The sequence below is a fragment of the Limanda limanda genome, chromosome 15 (genome assembly GCF_963576545.1).
Source record: "Limanda limanda chromosome 15, fLimLim1.1, whole genome shotgun sequence".
In the NCBI taxonomy this organism is placed as follows: domain Eukaryota; kingdom Metazoa; phylum Chordata; class Actinopteri; order Pleuronectiformes; family Pleuronectidae; genus Limanda; species Limanda limanda.
This window is the reverse complement of record NC_083650.1, coordinates 24,654,077-24,669,047: the sequence shown is the minus strand read 5'-3', so window position 1 is coordinate 24,669,047 and position 14,971 is coordinate 24,654,077. Positions and strand designations below refer to the sequence as shown.

Here is a 14,971-nt window from a genome sequence, read left to right as displayed (position 1 = left end):
AATCACACTGTGTCTGAAGGTATTGTTCCTTTCTGCACCAGTAAGACTGTACAAGCAGCTCTGGTCCCAGTAGAACTACACACAACCATTATGGTCTGAAACTTTAACGCAAATATTAATTTTGTCTGTGCCACACAATGGATCATTTATAATCCATTCACTAATCTCACACTGTAGATTTGTTTTCTGTGTTTTACACTGTATATACTAGTTTTTATTCCAGTCATAATTTTCTAGTTATTTTTTAAGATGAATAAAGAATAACTTTCTGTTTTGAACATGATAACTAGTGGATGCTGGGAGACCTGCAGGTCACAACTGTCTCTACCGTATAAAGATGTGAAAGATAGTGGAATTCTAGTTCAAGTAGTATAGTATATCACATCTGCCACACAAAAACATTTTCCATTTTATTATTATTTATAAACAAATCACACTTTCACAAAAGGTCAGAATGTAGATTTTATAAACAACTATATTGCACAATTTGGTTTCTTGCATAGGTCAAATTCAACATTTCACAAAAATATGTCATTCATACCAAAATACACACAAGATTTATATCTATGAAAACATTTCAAATGGTTCACTGCACAAAAATACTATTTTCATTTTTAAATATGAATAGTCACCACGAGAAATCGATTGTTCTTGCAGATATGTCAATATTTCAATTTAACACACACAAGTATTCATTGGCTAAGTTCTTTGGGAGAGGTAGAGAAACCAACATCCTGTACGTAGGAGCACAACTTCAGCTGAGTACACAAATCTAATTTCCAATACTGCATTGTACTGCACACAAAATAACACACACACACACACACAGAGTTATTCCAAAAGACTATGAAAATTTTAAAATTGAGAATTTGGGTTAGTCCAAGGCACAATTGAGCAAAGTTATTTTGTTTAGTTATGAATTGTGCGACTGTGTTATCTTGTCACTGCTTTAGACTCTTTAAATAATGACTTGATGGCAGCCTGATCCAACACAGCATCTAGAATCATTTAAAAGGGACTTTAAATCAAAACAATGGTTGATTTAAATCTAAGTGGTACCTCCACCACAGAAACAATGTCATGATTTAATGAAAGTTATGTTATAAAGTGAAACGTTTTGTATTCTAAAATGAAGTTTCCATAGTGGCCAGCTCCTGAGCTTCAATCCTTGTACAAGTTATTGCTCTTGTTAAAGTAGCTTAAGTCATTTTAACTATTTGTTAACATCAGGAGCTGCAGATGGAGTTTTCCATTCGAGGACACATGGAAAGAGTTGTAGTTTGGAGCCATTCAGTCAAAATGCCTCTAATTCAAGGACACTAGACTTGTATGATGTTAAATGTTAACATGTATTATTTTAAAACTTAAAACCAGCAGAAGTTACATAAGAACGGACCTGGCATGAATTTCTGGAAATGTCACAAAGTCATTTTGGAAATAAACTCTCTCTCACACATATGATATTTTAAAAGTACAAAAATACAAATAGACACGTCTGTACAAGCACCGGTTGTAAAACATACACACTGTCGAAAACACACACAGGCAGACACACACATACAACACTGTACATTAACACAAGTGTTACACATACACTGGAGGGCGACCTGATACCACAACTGATCTGTACATGAAAAACATATTTATCTCAAAATATAATTTAACTAATTAGTCTTTGGATATTTAAAATAACTTTAAAGAAAGTTTTTGAGAAGTGCTTCATGTTTCATTTTAACCTAAGTGTCAATTATCTCGACTCAGTTGTGTAATCAAAATCAACAACTGTTGAAAGACTGAAAACGTGACCTTGTGTCACATGATTCAGCAGGAAATATTATGGGATGTAAGAAAAGATGCATTTATTTTTATGTAACGGTAAAGTTTTAGTGTCTGTTATCAGAAAGGTAGAAGTGACAGGTGAAACCAAACAAGAGGAGCAGAATGATCGTATAACAGAAAGGATAAATACACAAATCCCTTTGAGCAACACAATATTTCACAATGAGACACAACACACCTTGTTTAGTTATTTTCAGTGTCAGTCAGATAAACGTCTCCTTGTTCACCCACATGAGCGTGCGTGTGTCGTTGGGTTTGCACTCGTACTCGATGCTGTTGAAGCTGTTCCCCCACTGGCAGTGGTCCCTCTTGTTGTAGTTGTAGTACTTCACCTGCCACACGGTCTCGAACTCGCCCGCCGCCGCGAACTGAAGGAGAAGAAACACACACACTGAGACGGAGACGTGTGCAGAGGACGCACACAATCACACACACTGAGACGGAGACGTGTGCAGAGGACGCACACAATCACACACACACAGTTCACAGCAGCTTGGAGACGGCCCGGGTTGATGAACTGATGAGGAAACATGCAGAGCGAGCAGATGGGATCACTCTCTCTCTCTCACACACACACACACACACACACACACACACACACGCACACACACACACACACACACACACTCACACACACACACACATACACACACACACACAAACACACACAGCACATGAGACTCACGTAGACATACAGACTTTATCATCATGTGCTCATGTGTAAAATCATATGGAGGTGAAATTAAGGGGAAATGTACTGACTGGACAGACGGATGAACACACACACACACACACACACACACACACACACACACACACACACACACAGACACACACAGTATTACCCCAGAGGCCACAGAGTGTTAACTGGACAGATGGGTCACAAACACACAAACCAAATGAAGATGGAATGTCTCTCACATAACTCCACAAACATCAAACACTCAGAGACATCAGAGCTTTCATCAGGATTTGGGAAAAAGGGAAAAATGTCAATAAATATGAATCTCACAATGTTAAAGAAAGTGATGAAACATTCCTGTAACCCCCCCCACCCCTTCCAACTGGTGTAATTGAAATCAACGCTACAAACAGACCAACTAACAAACAGCAATGACAACACAACCTTCTCGGCAGATGTAATAACCACAGAAACACCTGCAGCTGCAATTTAAAAGGACTGTAACCATGGAAACCCCTTTTGCGGAATAAAAATAAAACTGTAACCATGGAAACACATGTAGCTGTCAGGATGAACCTCCGAAAAAAACTGTAACCGTGGAAACACATGTAGCTGTCAGGATGAACCTCCGAAAAAACTGTAACCGTGGAAACACCTGTAACTGTCAGGATGTGCTGTAGAACAACTGTAACCATGGAAACCCTGGCAGCTGGCCGTACCGTAACCACGGCAGCATGAGCACATCTGGAGGGGGGGGGAGGGTCCTACCTGGATGTTGATCTGCACCGGCTGCCTCTCTCCACTCTTGGTGTGTGTCACGCCCTCGGTGTCGTACCGGCCGCTGTAGACCACCGACTGGGGGTCTTTGGACTGCTGCTCCAGGGGGAAGGTCACCCCCCCCAGGCTCATCGACCTGCAGGTGAACAGCATGAAGCATTGATATAGTTCAGCTTCAGGTGGGTGTGACCACAACACAACACACACACACACGCATATCATAATAAAGGATGTTTCATGTGAATCCTCCGCAGCTGTGGCTCATGATCCAGATTCATCCCCGGCCTGTGTGACCTACTTCCTGTGTGTGTCCCTCCGCCTGCTCCTTTCACACCCTGATATTTAGAGTTGTGTCACTGATCCATGTTTGGAGATGTGTAACCACATCCATTACACAACCCTGAACTGCAGGCAGATCTCAAGAGGGCGGAGACACAAAGCACAAACACCACACTCCTAATCTGAGGAGGATTTGACATGTGGCCAATTGGAGGTTTACGCTGCCTTCACGTGATCCCAGTGAAATCCCACATTCCAGAGGGAGACATGGACATTTGACGCGTTAAACAATCAAATATAAAGGAGTGTAGCCCACAAATAAAATACATACACATTGAAAATATGTTTTTATCTGTGATAATAATGTAGGTAAATGCGTAAGAGACATTTGTGAGATGTGATTTGTTTCTCTGCAGCCTCCAGTTTGAGGGGACAGACTCTTAAAAGCCATATTTCCTACTTTACATGAATGCAACCCTAACATCAGGTCACCTGTAGAGGTCACCTCTTTCTGTGCCTGAGAGGAAGGAGCCTCATCCCTGGTTTGACCTCCAGGAAACACAATCACTTCTCTGTGAGTACTCACAGCGAAAAACACCAGAAACCAAAATGTGTGTTCTGTGGGTAAATCAGACGAAGGGTCTTTGGAGCTGATATTTCACAATATAAAGATTATTTTATAGATACAAGTAAAACATAACAGGAGACTATAATATACTTTTCGAATGCCACATTCAAACGAAATCTAAATTATTTTCTTTTTGGGATCATCTCCATATTTCAGTGGGTTAGGGTTAAATCTAAAATCCCTCTGCTGCTCATTAACGACCTGGTGGATTCATAAGCAGGAAGTTGTGGGACCACCACGACCTGACTGGGACCACCACGACCTGACTGGGACCACCACGACCTGACTGGGACCACCACGACCTGACTGGGAGGGTCTGGATCCCAGCAGGTTGTCAGTGGGGAGAACCCAATGATACCTACGTGGCCTCGACGGCTCCGGGCTTCACGACCACCTCGATCCTGTACTTGGACCCGGTCAGCAGCTTGATGGTCCGGGTCTGTCCGAACCGGGCTCCGTCGGACTTGAAGAACACCGCGGTGTTGTTGGGAAGCATCTTCAGGGAAATCCCGATTTTGACGATCTGCGGGACGTCGGCCATGTTTCCATACAGACGCTGGATCCTCCTGTGATCCTCGGTGTGTGTGGATCAGCCTCAGACAGATGGAGACATTCCGTGAGGACAGTCCCACGGCACCGAGCAGGAGAGGGAGCTGCGACGCGCTGCGTAATCCCGTTCAACAGGCCTAATCCACCCCCCCACCCCTCTCTCTCTCTCTCTCTCTCTCTCTCTCTCTCTCTCTCTCTCTCTCTCCCTCTCTCTCTCTTTCTCTCTCTCTTTAATCTCATGTGTAGTTTCTGTTTGTTCAGTCTCACTTTATTAACACTGGAGTTGAAATCCTGCCAATCAAGTCTCTGAGCATTAGGTTAATTGTTTAATTGATCCTAACAGAATTAAGATATTCTACAAGCCAATAACAGAGCTGATGATTGGTTAATTGACTTACAGTTACAATAAGTACAGATATAGGAACTTGCATCATATGCAGCGTCCCCTCAGTTGCTGTGGTCTGCATGTGCATGGATGTTGGGGTGGGATGGGGGACCAACATCTTCATCGAGACTAAAGTGGTTTAAATAAAACTGTTATGGAGGAGAGTCCAAGGTCAGAGGTCAAAGCAGGTGAAAGGTTCTCCCCTTCTCAGGTGATGTCTTGTGATCCCTGGTGAGGACCGAGATTTTCAAAACCAAAGAGTGTAACTACAGTATTTGGCCACTAGAGGGCAGGCTCAGATCACACAAGAGAATAAAAACACCTTCAGGTTTAATTTTAACTGTTAAACTTGATTGTGTTGATAAGGAGAATTGAAGATAAGAATAAAACCACTGAGGTTCGAAGTGACTCTGCTCCTTTTCTCCATGTCCGGTCTCAGATATAATGAAATAATTCAGTCACACTTTTTACAATCTACAATTCAACATGACAGGAAAGAATCAGAAAGTCTTTATTGTTATTGTACATGAATAGAAATGTTTTCGTTTAAATTTGGTGCAGTCAAACACACACATTAAAAACAGCACAATACAATAAATAATATCATATAAAAGTATATCAAAGTAGCCTATATACTCAATATAGTCCATTCTGTGGTGTTTGAATAAAAAGCAGTGATTGGTAAAGAAAGAGAAAGAAAGAATGAGTAGTGGGGGGGGGGTGTTCATGACCACGTGACAGAGATGACGCAGCTGTTCAAAACATCATCAGACCACGTGTTCACTTCAGATCCGGGATCAGTTTCTAACACCGGGCAAACTTAGTCCAACACGTTTCTGGGTGAAGTTGTGTGATTGGCACAACACAACCTCATGTCCAACTCCCTCCTACAATCTGACTCCACACACACACACACAACACAGGACTTTATATGTGTGTGTCAGTGTTACATGCAGCGTGTTGTCCTGCACGTTGTCTGTAATCTGATTTAAAAACAACCCAAACGTTCACACTCATATGTTTGGGTCATTTTCTTCCATGCGTAAAACCTGCGTCATCCTGCGGGTCACTGGTGCCTTTTGACGTCTCCCTGGTTATTAATATGTATTATTTAAATCCAAAGTCACATGAGGAGAGGAGAGAGAGGAGGAGGAGGAGGAGAGCACCTCCTCGTCCACAGGAGGAGTTGGAGCTGGTGGAGTCAGAGCTGCAGATCCTCAGTCTGATGCGTAAAAGGCTCCGAGCAGCTCCGAGTGGCTGAAGGAAGCGAGGCAGCGGGTGAGGTGGAGGAGGAGGAGGAGGAGGAGTGGGAGGGTGTGAGAGCCCCCCCCCCCCCCCCCTACACATGTCTGCATGGATCCACTCCTTCATAACCCAGATCCTCTCCAGCCCCCTCGCACACTGACCCTCATGTGGAGCAGCTGAAGAAGCCACCGGCTGGAAGGATGAGAGCCGAGTAGATCCTCAACTCTCCAGCTTCTTCTGCTCGGTTTCATCCAGGTTCAGAGGAAACATCAGTCCAGCCTCTGGAGCAGCAGCTGCGGGCTCCTGCATGTGAAGGTTCCTCCGGTGGTCCACGGCAGATCTGGTGATGCCATGCCGAGAAGCCACACCGGAGAAGCGAGTGGAGGAGGAGGTGGAGGCACCGGGCTCTGGCTGAAGAGCTCCACGGGGCGCCGGGCGCAGGACCACCACCACCACCACCCGCTGAAGGATGTGGAGAGCGGCCACAGGACCATGAGCACCAGCCCCCCGGTGGACGGGCTCCTGTCCCCCGGGGAGAGGAAGCCGGGCTCCGGGGGTCTCCTGTCCCAAGGGGGGGTCCCAGCAGGCGGTGCCCTGGCCCCGGAGAGGAAGCATGGAGCCCGGCTCAGCCTGCTCGGGAAGCCGCTGGTCTACAGCGCGCAGAGCGGCCGCAGGAACGCGCGCTACCGGCGGCTCCAGAACCTGCTGTACAACGTGCTGGAGCGACCCCGGGAGTGGGCCTTCGTCTACCACGCCTTCGTGTGAGTGACCTTCTGTATCCACTATACATGCAAAACCTCTTCACATCCGGTTCTCCTGTTGGTTTTCCATGTTTCATTCATGGTGGAACTTCCCAGGCGGTGACGCAACACCAGCCTCTAACCTATAATGACCAGCTCATGGGATCGAATGGGTTCCAGTTGAATGGGGCTCTTGTTTCCAGAGACATTAACTTCCTCAGTTCCTCCTTTTGTCGAGCATGTGCACCTCCTCCATCCATCCTGCACACACACACACACACAGACACACACACTGCAGATACACAAACACACTGTTTCTTTATTTGAATGAAGCTGCTGGTTGAAGAAGGCCTGGCTGTGATGTTATTGAGCTGAGTTCATTCATTTTAAATCTCTGAAAGTCTCTAAGAGTCTCTAAGAGTCTGAGAGTCTCAGGATGTGATCACCTGTTGCTGCAGCTTCACAAGACACACAATGGGCAATGGGCTGCAGGTGTGTGTGTGTCTTTTGTGAGGATCTTTTGTGAGCGTAGACATTGTGGCTGCTCCTCACTTTTTCAAATGTCGTCTTCAGGGTCTGAATTGCATCGGGCTCCACATCTCACCCACATATTCACATCTCTGACCTTCAGGCTCCGTCTCTCAGGTTGGATCCAGATTTAGTTTGAGGGTAAAGTTCTTTGGATTTTAGTCCAATCTCTGACTGTGTATTCTTGTATTTAAATGCAGCTGTATTCAGTTTTTTTCGAGGACCTGAAGCTTCATATTGTAGAGTTTCGGGATTCACCTTTAACCTCTAGGTCCCAGGACAGTTAGGTCCAGGCGTCTATAGGTGGAGTGGTCAGGGTGAGAGAGATCCTACGAACACGTTCTTCATGGGAATCTGTTCCAATCAGGTTGGTGCAGACCTTTGGGTGAACAGTCCGTGTGCAGAGGGAAAGAATTGGATCATATAGATCAGCTTCTTAATTCATCAGCAGCATTCATATGCAGATATCTGTTAATCGACATCACCCAGAATGTCTCCCTGGACCTGAAACACCTACTAGAAGTATTCCTGTTTGTTTTATGTGTAGAAACATTAGACTGTAAGCAGAAGATGGAGAACGGAAGAGTCTTGGTCTGGATTTCTGCTCCAAATATCCGACTTTTCCCCCAGAGGCTCATTTGTCATCGGGCGATAACCGATGAGCCCAGAGATTAACGTCAGGGCTCTCAGTTCTGATGGATGCTGTCCGGGGAACGTGAAACACCAGCGTGTGTCCTCACTAAATTGTTAAAACCTGTATGTACAGTATGGATAAAGATGAATCATTGTGTTGGGTTCTATCTCTTCTGCATCTTTGTGTAACACCAGAAGCTCCCACAGATCTCTGGTCTCTCAGGGAATCTCTGCTATCTATCATCTGAACAGTCCAGTGAGATATTAACTCCTCGACTGCACCATCTTTCATCTGCTGTGGTGAGAGTGAGACTCTGGGAAAAGTCCTGCAGGGAGAGAAGCTTCGTTTCTGAAACTCATAACAGCCGTTCCTCTGACCACAGCTCGGGTTTCTGGTGTGAAATGAACCCTGAGGACAAATCTTCTGATTCTCATTCGCCCTTTTTGAAAAAGAAATAACATGGTCCAGCTTCCTCTGGCTTCATGCAGGGTCAATTAACCAATTAGAGGATTATTGCTCACATCGTTTTGTCTAAACTAAAAGGTTGTTTGTTTGTTTGACTGCAAGAAGGAAACACAAGGACCGATTAGCACGGAACGACATGGAAGGGAATCAGATCTGCAGGAGGCTGATCCAGGATCACCTTCTTTAGGGTTTGAAGTTAAGGGGACAGTTGGGCCACTGCGTGTCGTTCTATTGTCTCTTTCTTTTAATTCAAAACACTTTGCATCCTATAAATCCTGAGATCCTGTGAGGATGAGGATGTTTCAGAGGAGAAGCAGCTCCGACTCTGCATGTTTGGTTTATAATGAGGTTTTATTTCTGTGAACATGTGGCAGATCGTGACACAGGGAGCTGCTGGTTCGTGGAGGAGGTTCCACATCTTCACATCTGTGGCATTTCCTGCAGGATGCTCTCCTTCTTTTTCTCACTAGATCTCTCTCTATGCATGTAAATGGTGAATGGTTTTTATTTATATCGAGCTTGTCTAGTCCTGATGACACTCACAGTGCTGTACAGTAGAGTTTATATTCCCTCAGTCACACACATTCACACAGTGCATCTGCAGCACTTTCTGTATGAGAACGGGCAGTTTGGGGTACACTTCAGAAAGGGGAAGACTGGGATCGAACCTTCCGGTTGTGGAGGACGACCGCTCTGACCCCTGAGCCGCAGCCGTAGACAGGATGCTGAACTGGCACACATGTTGGCCTGATGAAACCTTCCAGCATCAGAGAAGCGCTGTGAGAAGGAGGAAGTGGAGCTGTCCGAGGAGGAGCCGCCATGCCGGATGTTGACGTTTTATTGTCTCAGGCGGGACAGCTGAGGTCAGAGGTTAAGTCCTTACATCTGCTGGCGGCCGCAGCCTCCCACACTTAGATCATCTGCATCAGCTGCAAATACGAGATCTTATAAATGTGTCACTTGGGCAAATCTGAGTCATCTCAGAGACTCTGATCCCATTGTCGTGTTTAAGATTTCATAGATACAACTTTCTGGGAAGTCGTTCAGATGTGAAGCCAACTTTCACTTTGACTCGAGGATTAAAAATGATTTGATTTTGACGTTTAACGGTCAAGGTCACTGTGTCCTCTCAAACCTGACCCTGGCTAAAGAATCACATTTTCAGATGAATTACTGGGAAAAAACAGCATAAAAATCTCTTAATATTCTGATAGTTCTGGCTCTTGTGTTTGTACATTTTGATGTGTTTTCATTTGTATGTTTTATCTGTGAAGATCTTCACATCTCAAATATCTCTTATACCAAAAGCAATCTGCTAAATCAGACAAAAAAGACTATTTTTTATATATTACTATATATTTGTCTGAGGCACCCTTCCAGTGTCTGTGTCTGGCTGTAATTGTGTCCAAGTCGTGAACATGAGCAATTAGAGGATTAATCTGACTTTACTAAAATCAAAGAGGTTCTGAGGCACTTTGCTATGAGAGCAGAATTAATTTGGCAAAACTTCCTATGAGATGAAATATGTGATAATGTTTAAAATGCTTCTGTGGATCCAAGTCATATAAATGTCTGTGAGTGATCCTTCACAACGAGGACAAAACACTGCGACACAGTGAGAAGCTTCATGATGAAGTCAAACAGCTTCTGACTCACACGTCCGGAAGAAGAAGAGAAACCTGGAAACAGCTTTATCCCTTAGGATGTTAAATTAGATTGTTGCTGATTTCCCAGGGAATGTTTAATTGATCTTGATTGAAAAAGGCATATTAAGGGACTGATATTTGTGAGTGATTTGTGCAGCCGGATGCAAGTGTACTGTCGGGTCCTGAGCCTGTGATCCCTCCCACCTTTAGGCCTGTGGCTGTAGCAGCTGCTCATATCTTCTTTATGGTTATGATTTTGAGAGCTGTTTGGATTTAGTAGCTTGTGTTGATCCTCGGTGGGAACAGCTAAGACTTTACTCAGAATACCACCCTGAGAAACATTATCTGCTGCTTGTGTCGGTTCTGAGGTCACAGAGTTCTCACTTGCTGTGTGAGGTCGATCTGAAGTCATCAACTTGTTGCTTTGAAATGTTTTTACAGACTTTGAAACTGAAGTAAATGATCTTCATCGATTCATTAAACAGTTTTCATGCAGCGCAGCAGGGAAACTTTGGCGTTTTGAGCTTTTTCCGTCGTGATCCACATCTCATAAACAGTAACTTTGATCCGTCTGGATTGCAAATGAAAGCTAGAATGTGAATAAATCATCTCACTGCATCATCCCCCACTTTAATATCCTTTGATTTCAAAGTCATGGACGCTCTTGAGAAACTACTCCGGTGCGAACTTCATTATTCACATGTTCCAGACTGGATTTCATCCTTTCATACTCATAAACATATTCACACGTGGCCAGAGATGAACACAAATAAATAAAAGTACAAGATTTATAAAAGCAAAGTTTGGTTTGATGGTTTAAGTGGTGATTTTGAAATGTGTGGTTGTGTGTATGGATTCACTGTGTGTGTGACACTGATAAATATCTGCGCTCGCTTCCTGCCAAATAGTGCTCCCACAGTGAAACGCTGCTGACATTAGGATTCATCTCTTAATGAGATGGTATGTGTTGGTGTTTTAATCACATTTTCTGAAATGGGCTCCGGCCTCACTCTTCATTATGGGCTGAACTCAGAAGACGTTTCCTCTCTGTGTGGATGTAATGTTTTTGAGTAAAGACGAGATATTCCACTTGTCCATGTACTGATGTTGAGAGAAAATACATCCAGCACATTTCAAACCAAAAGTTAATAAAACGGAGAAAATTCAAATGAAACGGTGAAAAACTCTAGTTAAAGGAAATAAGATAAAAAGCCAGATTGGTAAGAGAAGTCTTTGGTTTCTTTTTCAAATCATCCATAAATCTTTTTGTTCTGATATCCAGAGACAGATGATATCATTTAGATAAACTGTGACCTCAGTGATCTCACTGGAAAATCAAATGAGAGATCTACGGTGCAGGAGGTTGGAACGAGGTCGTTAAGAACTTGTGAAGCTACAGGTGAGATTCAGCGTCTGAAGCACGAGCTGCTGTGATCGATTCTCTCTGTTTCAGTCGGATTCTGACTCGACGAGCCTTTTTCTCCTTTTGCACAATTCAGTGATCCAGTAAAAAATGGATTTGCAAACTGCCAGTAAAAGTGGGAACGAGTGTATTTCAGCATCTTTCTTGAGTTAGCGACTGTTTAACTTTCTTATCATCCCGAGTTGAAAGGAGGATGTTTTTTAATGAGCTTGTTAAAATGAGGATTCAAGTTTAACTCGGAGTCGAGAGCCGCTCCCAAATCTGTGCAGTTTTTCTCTTGCTGCCTTTTTTCTCTCTCATTTTAGTTTGAAGAAATCATCTGAGAAATGCTCATTTTGATGATGAATAATGTTCCAAAATATGAAAACTGAATTACAGAATGCTTTCTCAAGGGAAACGTTTCAAATACCAGTTCTGAAACTAAACTAACACACAGAGATTCACATCGTTATTTAACAGAAGAAGCTTGAACTATGATTCTCAGGTAATTAACAAATTTAATTAGTCCGTGCTGTGGTTTGCTCCATAACCAGATTAACAGCTTTTCTAAACTGCTGCTGTTGATTAATTGAACAAATAGTTTGATTAAAAAAACACATATTTTTCAAAAAGAAAGTAAATAACGCTGTTTAAATATAACACACACATTGATATTAGCTTTCAGGTTTATGTGTTCACGTGTCTGCGTTTGTGTGAGAGAATGAGCTGCAGAGAGGTGTGTGGATTTTTGTGTGTGTGTGTGTGTGTGTGTGTGTGTGTGTGTGTGTGTCCACCATTGATCCCACAGCCGCTCTGGTGCATCCACAGGTAGCACACGTCTCTCCCGCCTGACGACCAGGAGGCAGATAGCGATCTCGTTCTACTGATCGACCTCGGCTCAGTCTGATCCTCTCACAGATCAGATGTGTGCTCAGCCTGTGATGTGTCCACTGACTCTTCACAGAGAACAAACCAGGAATCATCTCGGAGCTCGTTTCACTCTGATTTGCTGTTAAAGACATTTTTTAATCATGAAAACAATAAAAAACAAACCTTTTATCATAATTAAATCAGCTCATATAGTGATTTTAAATGGACATTGGGGATATTTAAACTACACTTTCATGTGTTTCTGGGGCTTAATGTGATTAACAAGTTCAGAGGAAAGTACTATAATATATAAATCATTTAATTAACTTGTTAACTACGTTTCAACATCCTGGGTCATTAGCTTGTTTGATATCTCACCAGTTTCATGGAGGCTTCTGGTTTTACCACAGACCAGTGGACTGGATCAGTGGTTGGACGTTCGGGAGTCGGCTTATGGCTTCCACTACAACCTGCCTTTTGGAAAAACTCCAAACTTGAAATAAATGATTAGAGAGTAATAATTTAGGTTGAAATGCTCATCAATCATAAACAGTGGAGTGACAGATCCTGTTTTCTTTTTCAACTATACCTTTATTTACAGAATGAGAAGGAACAAGCTCTTTTCTTTCTGGGCCTGTTTTCTCCATCCATGTCCAAGAGCCTCTATTTTTTATGACATTTTTTGATTGGTCCATAAATTGATATCTGGCTATTCTGTAAAAAACGTTGCTTCTCTCGAAGCTATGTTTAAATGACTCATGCTGTACAGTTGGCCTTTAGGTGACTCAGTTAAAAACCGTTGTGCAGAACCTGAGAACTTTGTCCGATCCCGTCTTGCTCCTTTCAAACGTCGTGAGATCTTAATTATGAAAAGGAAGTTGAACCCAGAGACTCGTCAAACTGCAGGTGCACCGATCCCAAACAGAGAACTCCGACCTGAAGAAGATCAGAAGCTTCCTGAAGAACCTGGGCTTTGTTTCCTGAGCACTCGGCGACATGTGAGACACCTGAAGCACATAAAAGAGTCTCTGTGTTTAGAGCCACTTCCAGGTGGGGGGGGTGGGGGGGGGGTGCTGGCTGGATCCCAGTGGAAAACGCTGGTGGGAGATGCTCAGGACTTATTAGATATGATGAACAGAACAAGGGGATGTGGTTGTGTATAAATACTGTCAGGATGGGTTCCGGTGTTTGCAGGAATGGGCACAGACCGGCTGCCCATTCTGCAGGCAGCATGTGTGTGTGTTTCACGTCTGGACTGGACAGTAACACAACACAGGCTCGGTGTGGACGTGCGTGTCCAGTTGATGAAGACGAGGGACGGTGAAGAAGAGATAAGAACAAGACAGATGTGAGGTTTTCTTTTGTAGGAAAACACCAAAGCAGAATCTTTACGTTTGTTTACTCCACGTGTCTCGTCTGCTCTGAAGTAAAAGGAGATTAACAGGCACCCGATGCAGTGTTCTGTCTAAACACACACAGAGATATACACTATATAAGAAACGCAAGTTCACTTAGTGGAGATCATGTCAACACCAGAAAGCTCAGATATTTAATCTAAAGCCACAACTCAAGATTCAAGATGTTTCTTCTCACAGCGACTTTACAGGGAAAACTGTGTGGGAAACTTCTGCAAAAAGTTTTATTAATATAAGAAGAAAAAATGAAGTAATAAAAGATCACAATCCGTTGGAAGGGCATAAAATAATCCTTCATTAATCGGAAGTAAAAGTTTTAAATAAAAAGTTAAAAGTTAATTTGAACAAGAGGTTAAAATATCTCAGGTTGAAAAACAGCTTCTGGTGAAAATGTCTGGACCCAATTTTCCAAAGTTCATATCTGAAAACGTCTGGAGGGAAACTAAATACTTTACCGACTCATACTTTGCATTTTTAAACATGTAATTTCCCTCCTACTTGAATAATTGAATATTTTTAGTTGAGTCTAATTTCCCTGAACACTTTCCACCAGTGCACCAGTAATATGGATCCCTCTGGGGCTTCGGTTTCATTACACCCACAACTGATTCCCATCAGTTGTTCACTCGCAAATGTGTTAAAAGAAAACGAGCTAATGAGTCCGCGGAAGAAAAGGAGAAATTTGACGAAGGATCGGATCGGCTTTGATTTCCAACTTCATCATGGAACCGGTCGCCTGCTTCAGAGCTCGCTGCCGCTGTGACATCAGAGCAGGTCACGAGTGTGTAGGTTGTGTGTAGGTTGTGTGTAGGTTGTGTGTGTGAGGAAGAGATTGTGTCCCCTTCAGACACTTAAGGATTAGCATCACAACTTTATTGATTTATAGT

The 14,971-nt window shown here is 43.3% G+C and overlaps 2 protein-coding genes across 2 annotated transcripts in view; one reads left to right on the top strand and one right to left on the bottom strand.

The window, feature by feature from the left end:
* Positions 1-2,042: 2,042 nt before the first annotated feature.
* cnrip1b (cannabinoid receptor interacting protein 1b) lies at positions 2,043-4,746 on the bottom strand. The gene is made up of 3 exons (XM_061087877.1): positions 4,568-4,746; positions 3,290-3,434; positions 2,043-2,207 (listed from the first exon to the last, which is right to left on the bottom strand). Exons 1-3 carry the CDS (start codon positions 4,744-4,746, stop codon positions 2,043-2,045), a joined length of 489 nt encoding a protein of 162 aa, XP_060943860.1.
* Positions 4,747-6,735: 1,989 nt separating this feature from the next.
* Positions 6,736-14,971, top strand: part of kcnq5a (potassium voltage-gated channel, KQT-like subfamily, member 5a) — a 75,304-nt gene continuing 67,068 nt past the window's right edge. Inside the window, exons 1-2 of the mRNA XM_061087483.1 lie at positions 6,736-6,940; positions 6,971-7,145. Of these exons, the coding sequence (XP_060943466.1) occupies positions 6,736-6,940; positions 6,971-7,145 (380 nt within the window). The remainder of the gene's footprint in view (positions 6,941-6,970; positions 7,146-14,971) is intronic.